This window comes from Somniosus microcephalus, chromosome 3 (genome assembly GCF_052327205.1).
Source record: "Somniosus microcephalus isolate GS21.2 chromosome 3, FLI_Smic_1.0, whole genome shotgun sequence".
NCBI classification, from domain to species: domain Eukaryota; kingdom Metazoa; phylum Chordata; class Chondrichthyes; order Squaliformes; family Somniosidae; genus Somniosus; species Somniosus microcephalus.
The window spans coordinates 322,456,640-322,472,852 of NC_140989.1; the positions used below are offsets into that span (position 1 = coordinate 322,456,640).

At 40.2% G+C, this 16,213-nt stretch overlaps 1 protein-coding gene across 2 annotated transcripts in view; it reads left to right on the forward strand.

The window, feature by feature from the left end:
- Positions 1–16,213, forward strand: part of dmap1 (DNA methyltransferase 1 associated protein 1) — an 86,564-nt gene that overhangs the window by 65,417 nt on the left and 4,934 nt on the right. For both annotated transcript variants that reach the window (XM_085983065.1, XM_085983066.1), the window contains exons 9-10: positions 8,223–8,295; positions 13,152–13,447. In XM_085983065.1, coding sequence (XP_085839191.1) covers positions 8,223–8,295; positions 13,152–13,447 — 369 coding nt within the window. The remainder of the gene's footprint in view (positions 1–8,222; positions 8,296–13,151; positions 13,448–16,213) is intronic.

A 16,213-nucleotide genomic window follows, 5' to 3' on the forward strand; every position in this document is an offset into this window, starting at 1 on the left:
CCTCAATAATGTAGAGGACTAATTTATTAAAGGCTACACAGTATCAACAGCCAAAGTGTATTTTAATTTACTATCATTACCAACATTTTATGATTTATATCACCGACATAAAACTCATATCTGAAAACTCACCCATGTCAGTTTATTTGTCTTCAAGACTGATGAGCACAGACTGGTCTGTATGCAAAATTTATTTCATCAAAATGAGGAGTATATTACTCAAATACTTTTAATAATGCATTAGCTCTTATGGGTTAACATGTTGCAATTTGTTTATTGGGATGACTTTAAAGAAGCGATCATCCAGTTCAGATATCAAACGTTCTGAGGAACGATTCTCAAAAGGACTCCTTAAATAGCCAATTGTTTTTTTCTTCCTCAATTGCAATTTTTCCCAGTTTAAAAAAAAAAAAAATTTCAAGCTATCCAATTATGACCTATTTTTATGACTATTATGGGGATTTTTGATAACCTATGATCAAACCAGCTAATTGCAAACATTGGGACGTTGGTGTATGAGGGCTGCAAAAGCAAAGATCCGTTTGCTGGATAGTGTTGCAGCAGAATGATCTTTGTTAATGACTAATAAGTAATTATGATGAAAGAATGATTGTAGATGAGTTTCATAATCTAGCCCCTGGTGCTGGCATTACATGTACTGATCTTGAACCTGTTCCAGCAACCAAAGGTACTAAGAAATTATTGATGAGTTATATGATTCTTCTGTTTTAATTGTCGGATCACAGCATTATCTGCACAGAATTGTTACCCTCTTCATCACCACCCCATCCCTTAGTTTATATGCTTTAGAGAAGGAAAGGACAGCTTTGGCTGATAAAGTTTGGAATCCTTCAGGCATTTCAGACTTTTTTTTAAATGAGTTGCACAGGTATGCTTACAAGTATAAATAATGCTAGCTGTGGAATCTCAAAACAGTGAAGAAAAATCATTAACTTGCTGCACAAGTTGAATGTGAGTCTGAACCAGGATTTCTTATGAATGTAAATGAATAGTGACAGCAGAAGATTTTTAAACACACTATATAAAATGAATCGCTAGTAAAATGTCATGTAGTGTTGGTGACTATGTTAAGTCGGTCACTGCTTTGAAAATCATAGGCATTTATGTCTTGTGCTAGATTACTGTGTATCTGTTTTTTGTTGTTTTCCAAGCTATATTTTTGAGACATTTCAATTCCATAACAATGACAAATTCTTCCGTTTGTTGCCTAAACAAGTAGTTTTGTAGTTATATTAAGAAAGCAAAGTCACATAATGAAGTTTATTTTAAACTGTCCTGGCTTTGTTCTTTGGTGGAATTCAATTGGATTTTAACCGTAGCTGGTAAATGCTGTAACACAGGACATGATTAATATTCTGTCCAGTAATAATGCTGGAAGACGGTTGTCTTGATTTTGTGTATTGTGGCTAAAACATAACTGTATAATTCATAGAACAGTTAGCATATTTCAAAACTAGTGTTTTGTATAATTAACGTTACTATGCATTCTTATTATGTGCTCTGAAAGTTCTAATATGGCCTGTTAAATAATTCTTATTACACGTGATACTCTGATTTCTATATTCTGTGGACAAGTAGGCACCCAAACTACAAAGTGCTATCGCAGTAATTCCAACTGCAAGACACGTGATTTTTAATGAAAACTCACCCCAACTCATGATCTTGCCATTCATCTCAGAAAAATAATTTTTTTTTCATCTCTATTAAACTTTGCCATGATTGGCTGCTGGGGACTCGTGGGGATTCTCAACTATTTCGATGGGAGCAGTGGGAGGGTGGTCCACGAGTCGGTTTGTCCCATCCTACTCTGTCTCCCGTGATTGCCATTGGTTTTTCTCCCCCCCCCCCCCCCCCCCCACTGCTCCCATCGAAATAGTCCCGATTCTGTGCTTGCGCACTGTTGGACATGCACGGCACCATTCAGCGTGGTTGAGCTTCTTCTGGGATAATTCTCGGTAAGTAAATAGTAAATGAAGCACATTACCAACTCCCAACCTGCCCCCCGGACTGGATGCCATGCAGTTTAAGACCGTACAGAGAGAGGGAGAGAGAAATATCAAACACCAGTAAAGTTGACGTGGTGCCAATTAACGGTAGTTTTGCTGTAAATTACAATGCATCGATACATTCATTGAAAGCTTTGCTCACTTGCACATGATTATGCACAGCCATGTAACCAGCCTTTTTCTTTACCTCTTCCTCCATGTCTGCGCTCAACTTCCCCTTCAGTATCAGTGGCTGCTGCTGCAAGCGATAGCTGTGCGGACCTGCCCGTAACCCGAACCCCAGCCCCAAAAACACGAGTCCAGGAAGCCTCAGCCACATTGCCATTCCCCTTCCCTCCCCTCTGAGTGAGCGGGGCAGCTCTGGGTGGGGCTGCAGCTCCCAATCCTCATTCATCTGGGAAATATAGTCCTCCTTGCCGGCTTGCAGAGCCACCAGGGCGAGAACTACAACTCCCAGCCTGCATTGTCTGAATGCCAATTGGTTATCATTAAAGTTTAGTTAATTTCTTACAGGAACTGTTAGGAGCTGTTACTGGTATTGCATTTACTTTGCAACTTGTTAAATTGGAAGGGTAATCTCAGAGTTAAAGCGATTCCATTGCTTTAAAGGTGCATTCTCTTGTTCTTAAAGGGATATTCTTATTTGTGATGGAATAGGAAGGAGATACAATTGTCTCTTGAGGTGGGGGGGGGGGGGGGCGGTTGTGCACAGAGCAGTGTGCAGTGATGGCATCGCCTCACTGCCACCCTAGCTCAGATCTAGTAACTCAGCATAGGCCAGGGATCGCACACGGGCACCTTCCCGCTCTTACATTAAGTAAAACAAAAATAATAAATATATATGCTTAATTGTATAATTTTTATACAGAAAACATACTCAGTGTTTACAGGGGGTCCCTGAATTTTTTTATAACATGGGAGGGGGGCCTCGGAAGCAAAATTTCTATTGATCCTCGGGCCACATCTGCAGACTCTGGGTGAGCTGCTGACCCTGATTGCGCCTCCTGTCTCCAGGGGAAGGTGTTTTTGTTTTTATTTTCTCCCCAAAATGTACCTTTGGTTGGCAGCTGCAGAGACGGCATTGCATGGCGGTTGTGTTGGGCACCAGGTGAAGGATGGTGATAACGGGTAGGATGTTTTTTGTAAAATATTTTCAGTTGCAGTAATATCCTTTTTGTAAAGAGCTGTGACGTGTTCGAGATTAAATAAAGCCACTAATGAGCTTTATAAACAGACTGTTAATCTATATTGGTTTATGTTTGGGGGGAAAAAATAGCAATTCGTGATTTCTTACCAAATCTCATGATTTTCAAGGGTTTGCCTCATGATTTATGAGACGATGGGATTGGCATTACTGCTATCATAAAATCCAATTTAGATTTAAAAGGGACATTTCTAAACAACACCAGTTAGTGTTACCTAGTATTCCATTTTCTGACGTGTACCCTCATGATATTTGCATACCAGTTGAGATTCTGTCAATTATTGCCTACTCCCAGTTTCCTGCTTTAAAAATTGATATAGGGACAGGACTAAAAAAAATAGCCCTCCAGCCACTGAAAGTTGTTTTGGTGCTAATAGTGGATTAGCACATCATCCTTTCATGTCTGGACCTGGATTCAAATCTAATTTAGACTGATGAAAAGAAAGTAGTCTTCCTCTGAAATTAGTTTAGAGAATCGCATTTTCTCTGAGGCACTAGCCCATAGAAAAATAAAAGTGCACGTGATCATCCACACATTGGCACTAAGTTGGGAATCTTATTTAGAGAAGTCATAAAGGAGTCAAATGTAGGAAAAATAAAATTTGCAGTGGTACAGAAATGGTGCTCCTGAGGTTGGATACTTTTGGCCACACTATAATTAATTTGAGAATCTTGATGCTGATGCCGAGAGCCCAAATTAAGCTGTTCTCTTGATGTACTTTGCACCCATGCTTTTACACAAAGGTGGCCTTCAGTTCCAAATATGGCCACCTTTCTTTATGCATCTCCTGGACTAGAACCTCTAAACCTTTAGTATCGAAGGCCAATATACAACTCTCCCAGCAGAAATGAGGAATTTACTGAAAAATGAAGGGGAAGTAGATCATGAATGCAAACACCAACAACAACTTGCATTTAAAGTATATAGCATATTTAATGCAGAAAACATCCCAGTCTGTTTCACAGAAGTGGAATCAGACAAGAATGGACATTGAGCCAAAGAAGGAGCTATTAGGATGGGGACCAAAAGCTTGGTGAAGGAGGTGGTTTTAAGGAGGATTTTAAAGGAGGAGAGACATGTACAAGGGTTTACGGGGGGAATTCCCTAAACTGCTGATGGCATGGCTGCCAATGGTGGGGCGAAGGGAGGGCGGGATGTACGAGAGGTTAGAGTCTGAGGAACGGAAAATTCTGCGGGGGTGTGATAGAGCTGGAGGAGGTTACAGAGGAGCCACTGTAAATCAACAAGGACTGGAGTGATGTGTGAACAGAACTTGGTGAGGGATAGGATACAAGCAGCAGTGTTGGGTAAACTGAAGTTTGCGAAGCCTGGACGATGGCAGTCTGTCCAGAGAGTGTCGGAATAGTCAAGTCTGGATGTGACAAAGGCATGGATGAAGGTTTCCGCATCAGATGGGCAGAGATGGGTGATCTTACGGAGGTGGAAGTAGGCGATCTTTGTATAATGGAGACAAGAGGTTGAAAGCTCTGCTTGGGGTCAAATAGGATGGCGGGCTACAAGCAATCTGGTTTAAACCGGAGAAAGTGGCCAGAACTAGGGATGGATCAGTGGAAATGATATGACGTTGCTGGCGGGGGTAAAAGACGATGGCTTAAGTCGTCTTGATGTTTAACTGGAGGAAACCACAGATTCCAATGCACCTCTGCAACACTGAGGTCTTTAATGCATTCAGTAAATTTACACAGGTTAGCGACTTCCTGGAACTAAAACTGAAAGGGAAAAATACCGTTCAGGATTAAAAACAAAACTGGATTGGCTCTTAACAACAACTTGTATTTATATAGCACCTTCAACGTAGTAAAACGTCCCAAGGCACCTCACAGGAGTGTTATAAGACAAAAAATTGATACCGAGCCACTTAAGAAATTAGGGCAGATGACCAAAAGCTTGTCAAAGAGGTAGCTTTAAAGGATCGATACAGCCCAGTCTCATATATGTGGCTGACCGAAATATTTTAACCATCCTGGTTCCCAATATATGCAAAACAAGAAGATAAACAAGTACAAAATTTCATCTGCATTTTAATATAAAAACCAAAATAACCTCTTTTTAAAAAATAAATGTGATTTTACAGTTAACACTTTTTTCAGCCTATTTTCCTCAAGCAATCCTGTCATTTCTGTTAAATAACCAAAGACATGCAACTCTTTTTTTTTTTAAAATATTTAAAATTCCCATTTGCATCGCTGTGATTTCAGCAAAATAAATAAACAAGCTCTCGGAACTGAAACATTTATTCCAAAGTTAAGTGAAGTGCCCAAGTGGAAAATGCTAAACTATTAAATGTTAGTGTCAATCCAGATCCAAAGGTTGTACAAGTAATAGATGCAACCGACAGCAGTTCCCTCCAAACCTGCAACTCTGGAACCAAAAAATACAGTTGCGCAAAAAACAAACTGGAAATAACATGAGTCCGAATGGGAGGACTGCAGAGATCTCAGAGGGTTGTAGGGCTGGAAGAGGTTACAGAGATGGGGAGGGGCGAGGCCATGGAGGGATTTGAAAACGAGCATGAACATTTTAAAATCTAGGCGTTGCCAGACCGGGAGCTATTGTAGGTCAGCGAGCACGAGGGTAATGGGTGGACGAGGCTTGGTGCGGGTGGACGCGGCTTGGTGCGGGTTAGAATGCAGGCAACAGAGTTTTGGAGGAGTTCAAGTTTATGGAGGGTGCAAGTTGGGAGGCTGGCCAAGGTAGTCGAGTCTGGAGGTAACAAAGGCATGGATGAGAGTTTTCAGCAGCTGATAAGCTGAGGCCAGGGTGGGGATGGGCGATGTTATGGAGGTGGAAGTAGGTGGTCTTGGTGATGGAGCGGATATGGGGTCAGAAGCTCATCTCTGGGTTAGATAGGACACCAAGTTTGCGAACGGTCTGCTTCAGCCTCAGACAGGTGGCCAGGGAGAGTGGTCGAGTGATGGAGACAGCGCCTACTATCATAAGGATCTTGTAAATAAGCCAGTGTTTAATGATCCCTTGCACTGACCATGTACCAGTGATTGTCAACAAATATGTCACCCTTTTAAGTATTGAAATCGGTGAGATTGCCTCTCAAACTTGCCATAGCCAATATTTATCCCTCAATCAACATAACAGAAAAACAGATTATCTGGTCATTATCACATTGCTGTTTTTGGGAGCTTGCTGTGCTCAATTGGCTGCCACGTTTCCTACATTACAGCAGTGACTACACTTCAAAAGTACTTCATTGGCTGTAAAGCGCTTTGGGACATCCTGAGGTTGTGAAAGGCACTATATAAATGCAAGTCTTTTTCTTTAAGACACTCCTTAAAACCTATCTCTTTGACCAAGCTTTTGGTCATCGCTCTAATATCTCCTTATGTGGCTCGGTGTCATATTTTGTTTGATAACGCTCCTGCGAAGTGCCTTGGTACATTTTACTACGTTAATCGTGCTATAAATGTACCAGGGGTGATTGGGGCGGGGGCAAAAGAATGGTAATGGCTAGTGTTACAAAGGAGAGGAGCTCATTAGGGAACTGGGAGCCACATTAGGAGACTCTGTCATGTTACTATGTGGTAGCATGTTGATGCAACAGCCTCCTCCTCAATCTGCATGCTGCCAAAAGCTTTCCCGATCACTGCATATGTATATGTGGGGGGGGGGGGATTAAGATACAGCTCATCTATCTGAAAACAACTTGTTGCTTCAATAATTTAAAAATGAAATTCAGACCTGTATGGGTTCCTTTTTGGATGCTAGAATCTTTGTCTGTGTCCTGTTCATGCATACATCCAGATTTAACACTCTGGCAGAGGTACTACCCCTCAGAGAGTGGAATGCTGAGTTGATGTGTGTAATTCTCGTGTACCTCTTAATACCAAGCATCTTCTCTGTCTCCTTGGTTGGAAACAGAGAGATTCACAGAGGGACCTAAAAGAGATTGGACAGGGAGAATACAAGTGCGGGCTGGGGGGGATATTGCAAAATAAGGCGAAGGCCAAACATTTCACTTAATATGTTCCAGTCTCCCTTTTTTTAAGGACAAATTAAGAAATTGTGCACCCTCACTTTTTTTTTCCATCTATTAATTTTAATGGATGAAAAATCACAGTTTCCTAATACAGGAAACTTTGTTATATCCGGCACCGACGGGACCGAGCTGTTGCCGATCTATCAACTGCTGGACATACCAGTTAATGTTGAAGCATACGGAGATTTGCAGCTCCGTATCTGGCAACAAACACTGTTGCTTAGCAACAGCTTCTAAACAGTCGGCAGTCCTTAGAAGCATCTCTGTAGCTCAGAGAGACTTTGCTGAGCTTGACTGTTGGAAAAAAAAGCCACGAGAAGAAAAAAAAGCCACGAGAAGAAAAAAAACCTAACAAAACGGCTCCTGATTTCTGCCGGTAGATCGAGGTTTCCAGACATACAACCTCCGGATAAACCAAAGTTTCCTGTATGTACTTCCAGGGTACGCTGAAAGGGACAATCTCCCCTTAAATGCACAGGGCAAAAAATTTACATGTGTTTGGTCAAAACAATGCAAGTTTTACATGGGTTAGGATGGAAAAAGTAAAAATGTAGCAAGCAATAGAACATCATCATCCTTATTAGTAAAGTAGCCGAATAGTTGAAGTAGTGGAATCTTTTCATTGCCAATGGATTAGCAGTTTTTTTTAAACAAATCAGTTGGTATTCGTGTGTGATTATCTGTGTGTAATTTTGTTCGAAATCTCTGAATCTTTCCCCAAAAAAGTCACTACTTTCCCCTGTCTTCCTTCATGCAATGATTATTGTGAATGTAAATCACTTCCTTATTAAACCAGATTTAAACCTGCATCTGCTAGGGTTAAAATAGCTTTATTTTAGAATGGAAAAAATCAAGTTTAAAGGAAACTGCAAGTTATTTGCTAATGGAATACTCTGAGTGCTTGTTTCATTATTTCAGCAAGCTAGTTTTCATGAGCCTGCTGTCTGATTGTTAATTGCTCTTGTTTTCTGTATTTAGATGAAACTGCCTAGCTCAGTTGGACAGAAAAAAATCAAAGCCATTGAACAGATGCTAACAGAGTTGGGAGTTGGTAAGCAAAGAAATGGATATCCTGATTATTTTATTGATTACTTTCTGCTATAAAAAGATGTGCAGATTGATCTCACACTATGAATTTTGAACAATATATTACCAGTGAAATTGTGTCAGTGACTGTTTAATGTATAGGAAAGGGACAGTCGGAAACAAATTCATGCACCTTGAGATATTTATCAAAAATAAGAAATCTGTGGCTGTTACTGTTCAACACTTTTGGAGCTGAAGTAACCTTTTTAACACCAAAAAAGGGATTGGGTGGTAAGCATATTATCCTTTCACCTCTGGAATCTGGGTTAAATACAGAAAGTCTCCTCCCTGTTCTTTTTCGGGTTCGGGTTCTACGTAAAACCAGCACAGGCAATGGCAATTCAGTTTCTAGTGGTCAGCACAAAACTGCCGATAGTTTGACAAATCAGTCGGAAAGATGTAATAGAATCATAGAAAGTTACAGCACGGAAGGAGGCCATTTCGGCCCATCGTGTCCGTGCCGGCCAACAAAGAGCTATCCAGCCTAATCCCACTTCCCAGCTCTTGGTCCGTAGCCCTGCAGGTTATAGCATCCCAAGTGCACATCCAAGTACTTTTTAAATGTGGTTAGGGTTCCTGCCTCTACCACCCTTTCAGGCAGTGAGTTCCAGACCCCCCACAACCCTCTGGGTGAAGAAATTTCCCCTCAAATCCCCTCTAAACTTTCCCCCAAGTACTTTAAATCTGTGCCCCCTGGTTTTTGACCCCTCTGCTAAGGGAAATAGGTCCTTTCTATGCCCCTCATAATTTTATACACCTCTAAGGTCTCCCCTCAACCTCCTCTGTTCCAAAGAAAACAAACCCAGCCTATCCAGTCTTTCCTCATAGCTAAGATTCTCTACTCCTGGCAACATCCTTGTAAATCTCCTCTGTACCCTCTCTAGTGCAATCACATCTTTCCTGTAATGTGGTGACCAGAACAGCATGCAGTACTCTAGCTGAGGCCTAACTAGTGTTTTATACAGTTGAAGCATAACCCCCCCCCCGCTCTTGTATTCTATGCCACGGCTAATAAAGGCAAGCATTCCGTATGCCGTCTTAACCACCTTATCAACCTGGCCTGCTACCTTCAGGGATTTGTGGATATGAACTCCAAGGTCCCTTTGTTCTTCTACACTACTCAGTGTCCTACCATTTAATGTGTATTCCCTTTCCTTGTTAGCCCTCTCCAAATGTATTACCTCACACTTCTCCGGATTGAATTCCATTTGCCACTGTTCTGACCAATTTATTGATATCTTCCTGGAGTCTACAGCTTCCTTCTTCAGTATCAACCACACAGCCGATTTTAGTATCATCTGCAAACTTCTTAATCGTACCCCCTATATTCAAGTCTAGATCATTGATATATACCACAAAAAGCAAGGGACCTAGTACTGAGCCCTGCAGAACCCCACTGGAAACAGCCTTCCAGTCACAAAAACACCCATCAACCATTACCCTCTGCTTCCTGTCTCCGAGCCAGTTTTGAATCCAACTTGACACTTTGCCCTGGATCCCATGGGCTTTTAATTTCGTGACCAGTCTGCCATGTGGAATCTTATCAAAAGCCTTGCTAAAGTCCATATACACTACATCAAACGTACTACCCTTATCTACCCTCCTTGTTACCTCCTCAAAAAATTCGATCCAGTTTGTCAGACACTACCTTCCCTTAACAAATCTGTGCTGATTATCCGTGTCTTTCTAAATGAAGATTTATCCTGTCCTTCAGAATTCTTTCCAATAATTTTCCCACCACCGAGATTAAGCTGACTGGCCTGTAATTACTCGGTCTACCCTTTTCTCCCTTTTTAAACAAGGGTACCACATTAGCAGTCCTCCGACACCACACCTGAAGCCAGAGAGGACTGAAAAATAATGGTCAGGGCCTCTGCAATTTCATCTTTTGCTTCGTTTAACAGCCTGGGATACATTTCATCCGGGTCTGGAGATTTATCCACTTTTAAAGTTGCTAAACCCCTTAATACTTCCTCTCTCACTATGTTTAATTCATCTAATATTTCACACTCCTCCCCCCCTGATAGCAATGTATTCAATAGAAAAATACACACTGATAAAGTAGCAGCTTTTGTAAGGTTAGGATTAGGTCACTGTGTTGGGATGCAGCAGAAAGAAATAACTAGCATTATATAGTATTTTTCACATCCTCAGGACGTCCCAAACGCAGTAGCCAATTTGCACACAAGCACCCACATCAACAGAATGAATGACTAGATAATCTGTTTTTGGTGATGTTGCTTGAAGCACTGGTCTTTTGAATAGTGCAATGGGACATTTTAAGTCCATTTGAAAGATGCCATCTTCAGAAATTCAGCACGACCTCAATGTTGCACTAAAGCGTCAGCCTGGATTATGTGCTCAAGTTTGCCCTGTATCTTGTCGTACTAAACTTGACACAAGGTGACAGAAATATTCTGAAATTTTCTTTCTTGGGCAAAAGACAATGTGTGTGTATATGTATGTGTTCTATAGTCAGCATTATATTTTAAATGTTTGTGGTCCATTTGAAGCACGAGTGCAGGGTCATGTATTGAAATATCCATTGTTTGTTGCACAATTGATGTACAAAATAATGACTTGTTTGGCTTTAAGGGTAGTCACCAGCAACACTTTTAAACTTGTTGCATCTTTGAGATGTTCTAAAGATAAATCTTCAATTCCTTAAATATATTAAAAATGTAATGACACCCTTTTTATGTCCAGAGAGTCTTCACCAATAAATGGCTTCTATGCTTTGATTAAAATGCTTCAACCTATGACCTCTGCATTTAATCAGCAGGGCAGGCCTGCTTGCTGCCAAGCTACATAATTATCTTTTTTATTGTAGAATGTGATTTGAGAAAAATGTATGCGATGGAGAAAAAAAATCATTTAAGAAACTTTTTTAAAAGGCTTTCAATACTGAAGGTTAATATGGACATACTGACTATTAAAATGCAGCACTCTATTGGTTGTGTTATAGGAAATGAGGACATGTGTAAAGTCCATGTTCTATACAGATGTATTTTATGGTCAGTAATTGTTGGTTCAGAGTAATAGAAAGTTGGTGCTAACGGCCTGGATTTTGCGGTCAGCGGTGAAGGGATGGAGCTCGCCACTGCCCACAAAGATTTGGCGGGCTCTAGACCGTCGCTTTCCCCTATTCCAATGATGACTTTGAATCTGGCGCCATCTATCGGGTGTCCAGCAACAGTGAAGTCACCAAGCAGGCTGATCAGCCAATCAGATTGAAGAATTCTCAGACAGCAAAGCAGGATGTAAAATGCACAGTTTATAATTCACTTCTTAATCATTATACAGAAAGCAAAATAAAGATTGGTACATATGCATGGGATTACGGTAGAAGCTGAAATATCAAACGTTTAAAAAAAAAAATAAAAGTTGATTTTTTTAAAAATCATGGAATTTTTAAATGTTCTGAGGGAATGATGCTCCACACTTGTAAAATTAGTTTTTCAGGGCTAGAGAGGTTGTTCATTAGTAATTATGACTTTGTATGCTGTTTAAAAACTCAGTTACGCCTCCTTCAACAAGGCTTAACATTTTCAGTGGTTTTTACAGCGAGTATAGTGCATAAAAAGTTGAAGTTCACGTCAAATCACTGATTCTGTATTGATTTGCATCTGCAAAAACTGCAACAGCGCGCCCTGTGAAAGGAGCAGTATCACTGACACCAACTTCCGTATTTCCGCATTTAACTGTGCATGTGCGGATGCCAAAAGTTGCTGTCAGTTTTATACAGTAATGATGTCGAGCGCTGATAGTTTCGCTGTCATTACAACCGCAAATTCCAGGCCAATAAGTCTACTCAGTAGGCAATTTAATTGGAGGTCAAGAGTTCTTGACAATTTGACTTGTCTGCTTGTATATCTTCAGGCCTTTCTAACAAGTCAAGGACATTTTGTGCAATTCTGTTTTGCTTTGGAATAATCTGAGCTATATCAGTCTGAAGTGTGCAATAGTTTGAGAAATTAATGATTAAACTGCAGAGATTGTTTTTATCTTCTAGAGCAAGTCCAGGTAGACCATTGAACCACTGCAGTACAGTACAGGAAACTTTTTTTTTATCCGGCACGGACGGGACCAACGTGGTGCCGGTTCATCAAAAATTCCGGATAACCGAACGCTATAGTAAAAGACAGGGAGAGCTGACGGCTCCGTATAAAGCAACAAACCCTGACTGTAGAACAATGGCCACAAGTTCCAAGCGTCTCTGTAGCTTAGCAACCGCTGCAGCCACACCCTTGCACAGCAATCGGTGGAAGAAGGCAAATACAATATGAAGTAAAACCTACTTCTGAATTTTGCCGGTTAACCGAGATTTCCGGTTATTTAGGTGCCGGTAAATCGAAAGTTTCCTGTAATGCAAAAACAAACTTAAGACTTTTGTTTAACACCTCTGGTGATGGGTCCATACCCTGCCATGGACTGATGATCCTAATGTACCAGCTATTTTTATGGGGATTCTTTATTAATAGTGATAAACATATTGGGGGGAAGCTGATGTATCAAGCGCACTACTACGCTCCTAGTAAGTCAATTGAGGAGAAACAATATTAGAGTTCCAGATGGCTTCCACAGTTCTGTGTGGATGCAGTTCTGAAGGTTAATGCTATCAGCATTGAATCTGTATTAAAATACAGATACAGGTCCACTAAGAGTACTGCACTTCTGATATAGAGCATCAAATTCCCATACTATTTCTAATCTTATAAGAGCCTTTTTAGTGATGTCTTTGACTATATTTAGGTGGGAAAGGTTGCTATTTTAATGTTTATGAAAGTGTTTACACATGTTTTGTTTGATACTGATTTGCAGATCTAAACCCAATGCCCACTGAAGAGATTGTACACATGTTCAATGAACTCCGCAGTGATCTGGTGCTGTTGTATGAACTGAAGCAGGCATATGCCAATTGTGAATATGAGCTTCAGATGCTACGACATCGATACGAGGCACTGGCAAAGGCAGGGACAACCAGCTTGGCATCAGCAGAAGGTTTTGGCATTGATGGACAGATGGGAACTGTGGGAACCAGTTCTGAGGAAATTAAGGGGGAAGGAAAAGATCAGTTCATTGATGTTGTTGGAGCTGCACCTCTCACACCAAACTCGGTAAGCACTGATAGTAAAGTGAAAATATTCAGAACATTTTTGATTTGTACTGGCTAATCAAGTAATAGTGTCTACTACAGAAAATACAAATTGCAATTCATGAATAATATTTTATTGTATTAAATCAGGCCTTCTAATTGTCACAAGTGCATTATTAGATCCATCTTTAAGATCTTTTTAAAACTACATAAAACTTGTCTATATATTCTGTTTACATAAAATACTTTGTGAAATTAATATGAATATTTGGACACTCTTTAATATGTTAATAGATATCATTAGAGGCAACCTGTCTTTTCAGTCATGAACTGCCATTCTTCACACTGTACATGGTGTGTAAAATCTGCTGCACTGTATTTTGTTTGATCTCCGCAATGTCTGATCAATATTTACTAACCAGGTGTTAAGCAGTGGAAGAGTCTATCCTGTGATTAGACAAAAGCTATCATAGCCTGTTAATGAATTATGTAAAAAACCAATAAGTTACTTCAGCAGAACAATCACTACTGTTGCACATAAAAAGACTCCTGAAAAGGCTTGATATCCATGAGGCAGTTGTGCTGCAGACTGCAGTCATTTATTTGATTATCGGTTCCTTCCAATGTGAAGATGATTACACACCAGAATAATACCTGGGCTTAATCGGTTAAGTTATAAGGACAGGTTGCATAAACTTGGCTTGTTATTCCCTTGAGATTAGAAGGTTGAGGGTGACTTAATTAAGGTGTTTAAGATGATCGAAGGATTCGATAGAGTAGATGCAGAGAAACTGGTGGTGGAACCCAGAACACACATTCTTAAAATTAGAGCTAGGACATTCAGGAGTGAAATCAGGAAGCACCTTTTCACACACAGGGTCGTGGAATTCTCTCCTCAAATGCTGTGGATGCTGAGTAAGTTGAAACTTTCAAGGTTGAGATCAATAGATTTTTATTAGGTGAGGGAGGGATATGGAACAAAGGTCGGCAAATGGAGTTGAGGTACAGATCAGCCATGCCGTAATTGAATAGCGGATGAGGCTCGAGGGGCTGAATGGCCCACTCCTGTTCCTACACCATAAAGAAAAGCTTTAGAAAGGCAACCTTTGAAGCTTGAATAACTTGATTTTTTGTAGAATGTTATAATGTGCAAATAACAGAAGCTCAGAATCAATTGCAAATTGCTGTTGAGTTATGTTTATTTATAAGAAAAAAAAAGTAACCTCAACAGATAATTCGCTGCTGTTCATGGAAGAAGGCTCAAAAAATGTCTGATATCCATGAGACAGTTGTGACACAGATTGCAATGTGTTTATTTGAATACTGCTTCCCTAGAGTGAATAGACAATTGTGCACTATAAAAAGCCTTGGAAAGGTGATCCTTAAAGTCTGAGGAACGGAATTGTTGTGGAATGTTGTAGTATGGTTACTAAGTGCAAGTAACAGAAGCTGAAAATCAATGGCTAATTGCTACCCAGTCACCAAAGAGACTTCATGATTTCCAGCCCCCCCCCCCCCCCCCCTCAATAAAAATGTATTGCTTCTGTTTATATATCCTGCACATATTTGTGAATGATAGTACACATATTTGGTGGCCCTAGAATTTCAGATATGGAGGGGTAGAGTTTCCGGTTTGGGCACAATGTTTTTTCCTTCCTCCGAGTTTCCGCTCAAACTCATTTGCATATCGCTGAATGCCAAATTTGACAGAAACCAGCGCAATTAGGTAGCTTTTTAAAATGTAATTTTTTAATTTAAAAGTTGCTTTAAAAAATATTCCTTGATATATTTGTGTGGTAACTTGGTAAAGTTTGATTTAATATGGCTGAAAATGGTTTTATCACAAAAAATAAGCATTTTAAATCAGTGTCAATCCATCACCTGTGAGTAACCCGACTTGAATTACTGAAAATGACTTTAAAAAAATATATACAAACCTATTTTCTAGTTAGATTGGGGCACAGTAGTCAGTTCCTTAGCAAATTTTTTAAAAATTCATTCAAAATGTACCTATTGGTGTCCTTGTGCCTAAAAGATCCAGCTTAATATTTGGAGCCTCCTCAAAGGCCCACAAAGGGGCGCAATTAGTGGAAACTCCCAGTGGTGATTAATGCAACCTGGAGGCGTGGGCGGGGCCTGCTTCTAGCGCAATGTTTTTAAAACTAGCGTAAAAGATCGTGGCAACGCAAGTTGTGCTGAATGCAATTTGCACTTAAAATTCCACAATCCTTTGCACCGATTTTGGGCAATTTGCACCGAAAAAACCAGCGCAATCGAGCGGAAACTCCCGGCCGTAATGTTCAACAGGACTGTAGATGTAGAAATCCTGTTTAGTCTTCATAAACTGACATTACTCTAGAAATAGTTGAACTTGTGTTCATGCTGGTCAGGCAGAATTTTAACAGGGTTGTCATTTTCTGGTTGCTTTACTGTTTGATACTGATAAACACACATTATCTGGTATCATAGGGCTTAAGAGTGTGTGTGTGTAGGGCATCACGAGGTTTATGTTGTACTTTACTGATTGCCTCAGACAATCATTGTCTGTTAAACTAACTATGCTATTTTTGTCAAATATCCCATTGACTAAATATGAACCAGCAAAACACCACCTACATAGGAAGGAACGGCTCAATCAACAACCACCAGGAAAATGCCTGGGTTTTTTTCTATGTGGGATTGCAATATGTGGGCCACTCTATATACAGCTTAAAAATAACATTTACAACATACATTTAAAAAATATTCTGGGGGAAAAGCAACTTGCCCATAAAATCAGCTGTTGTGT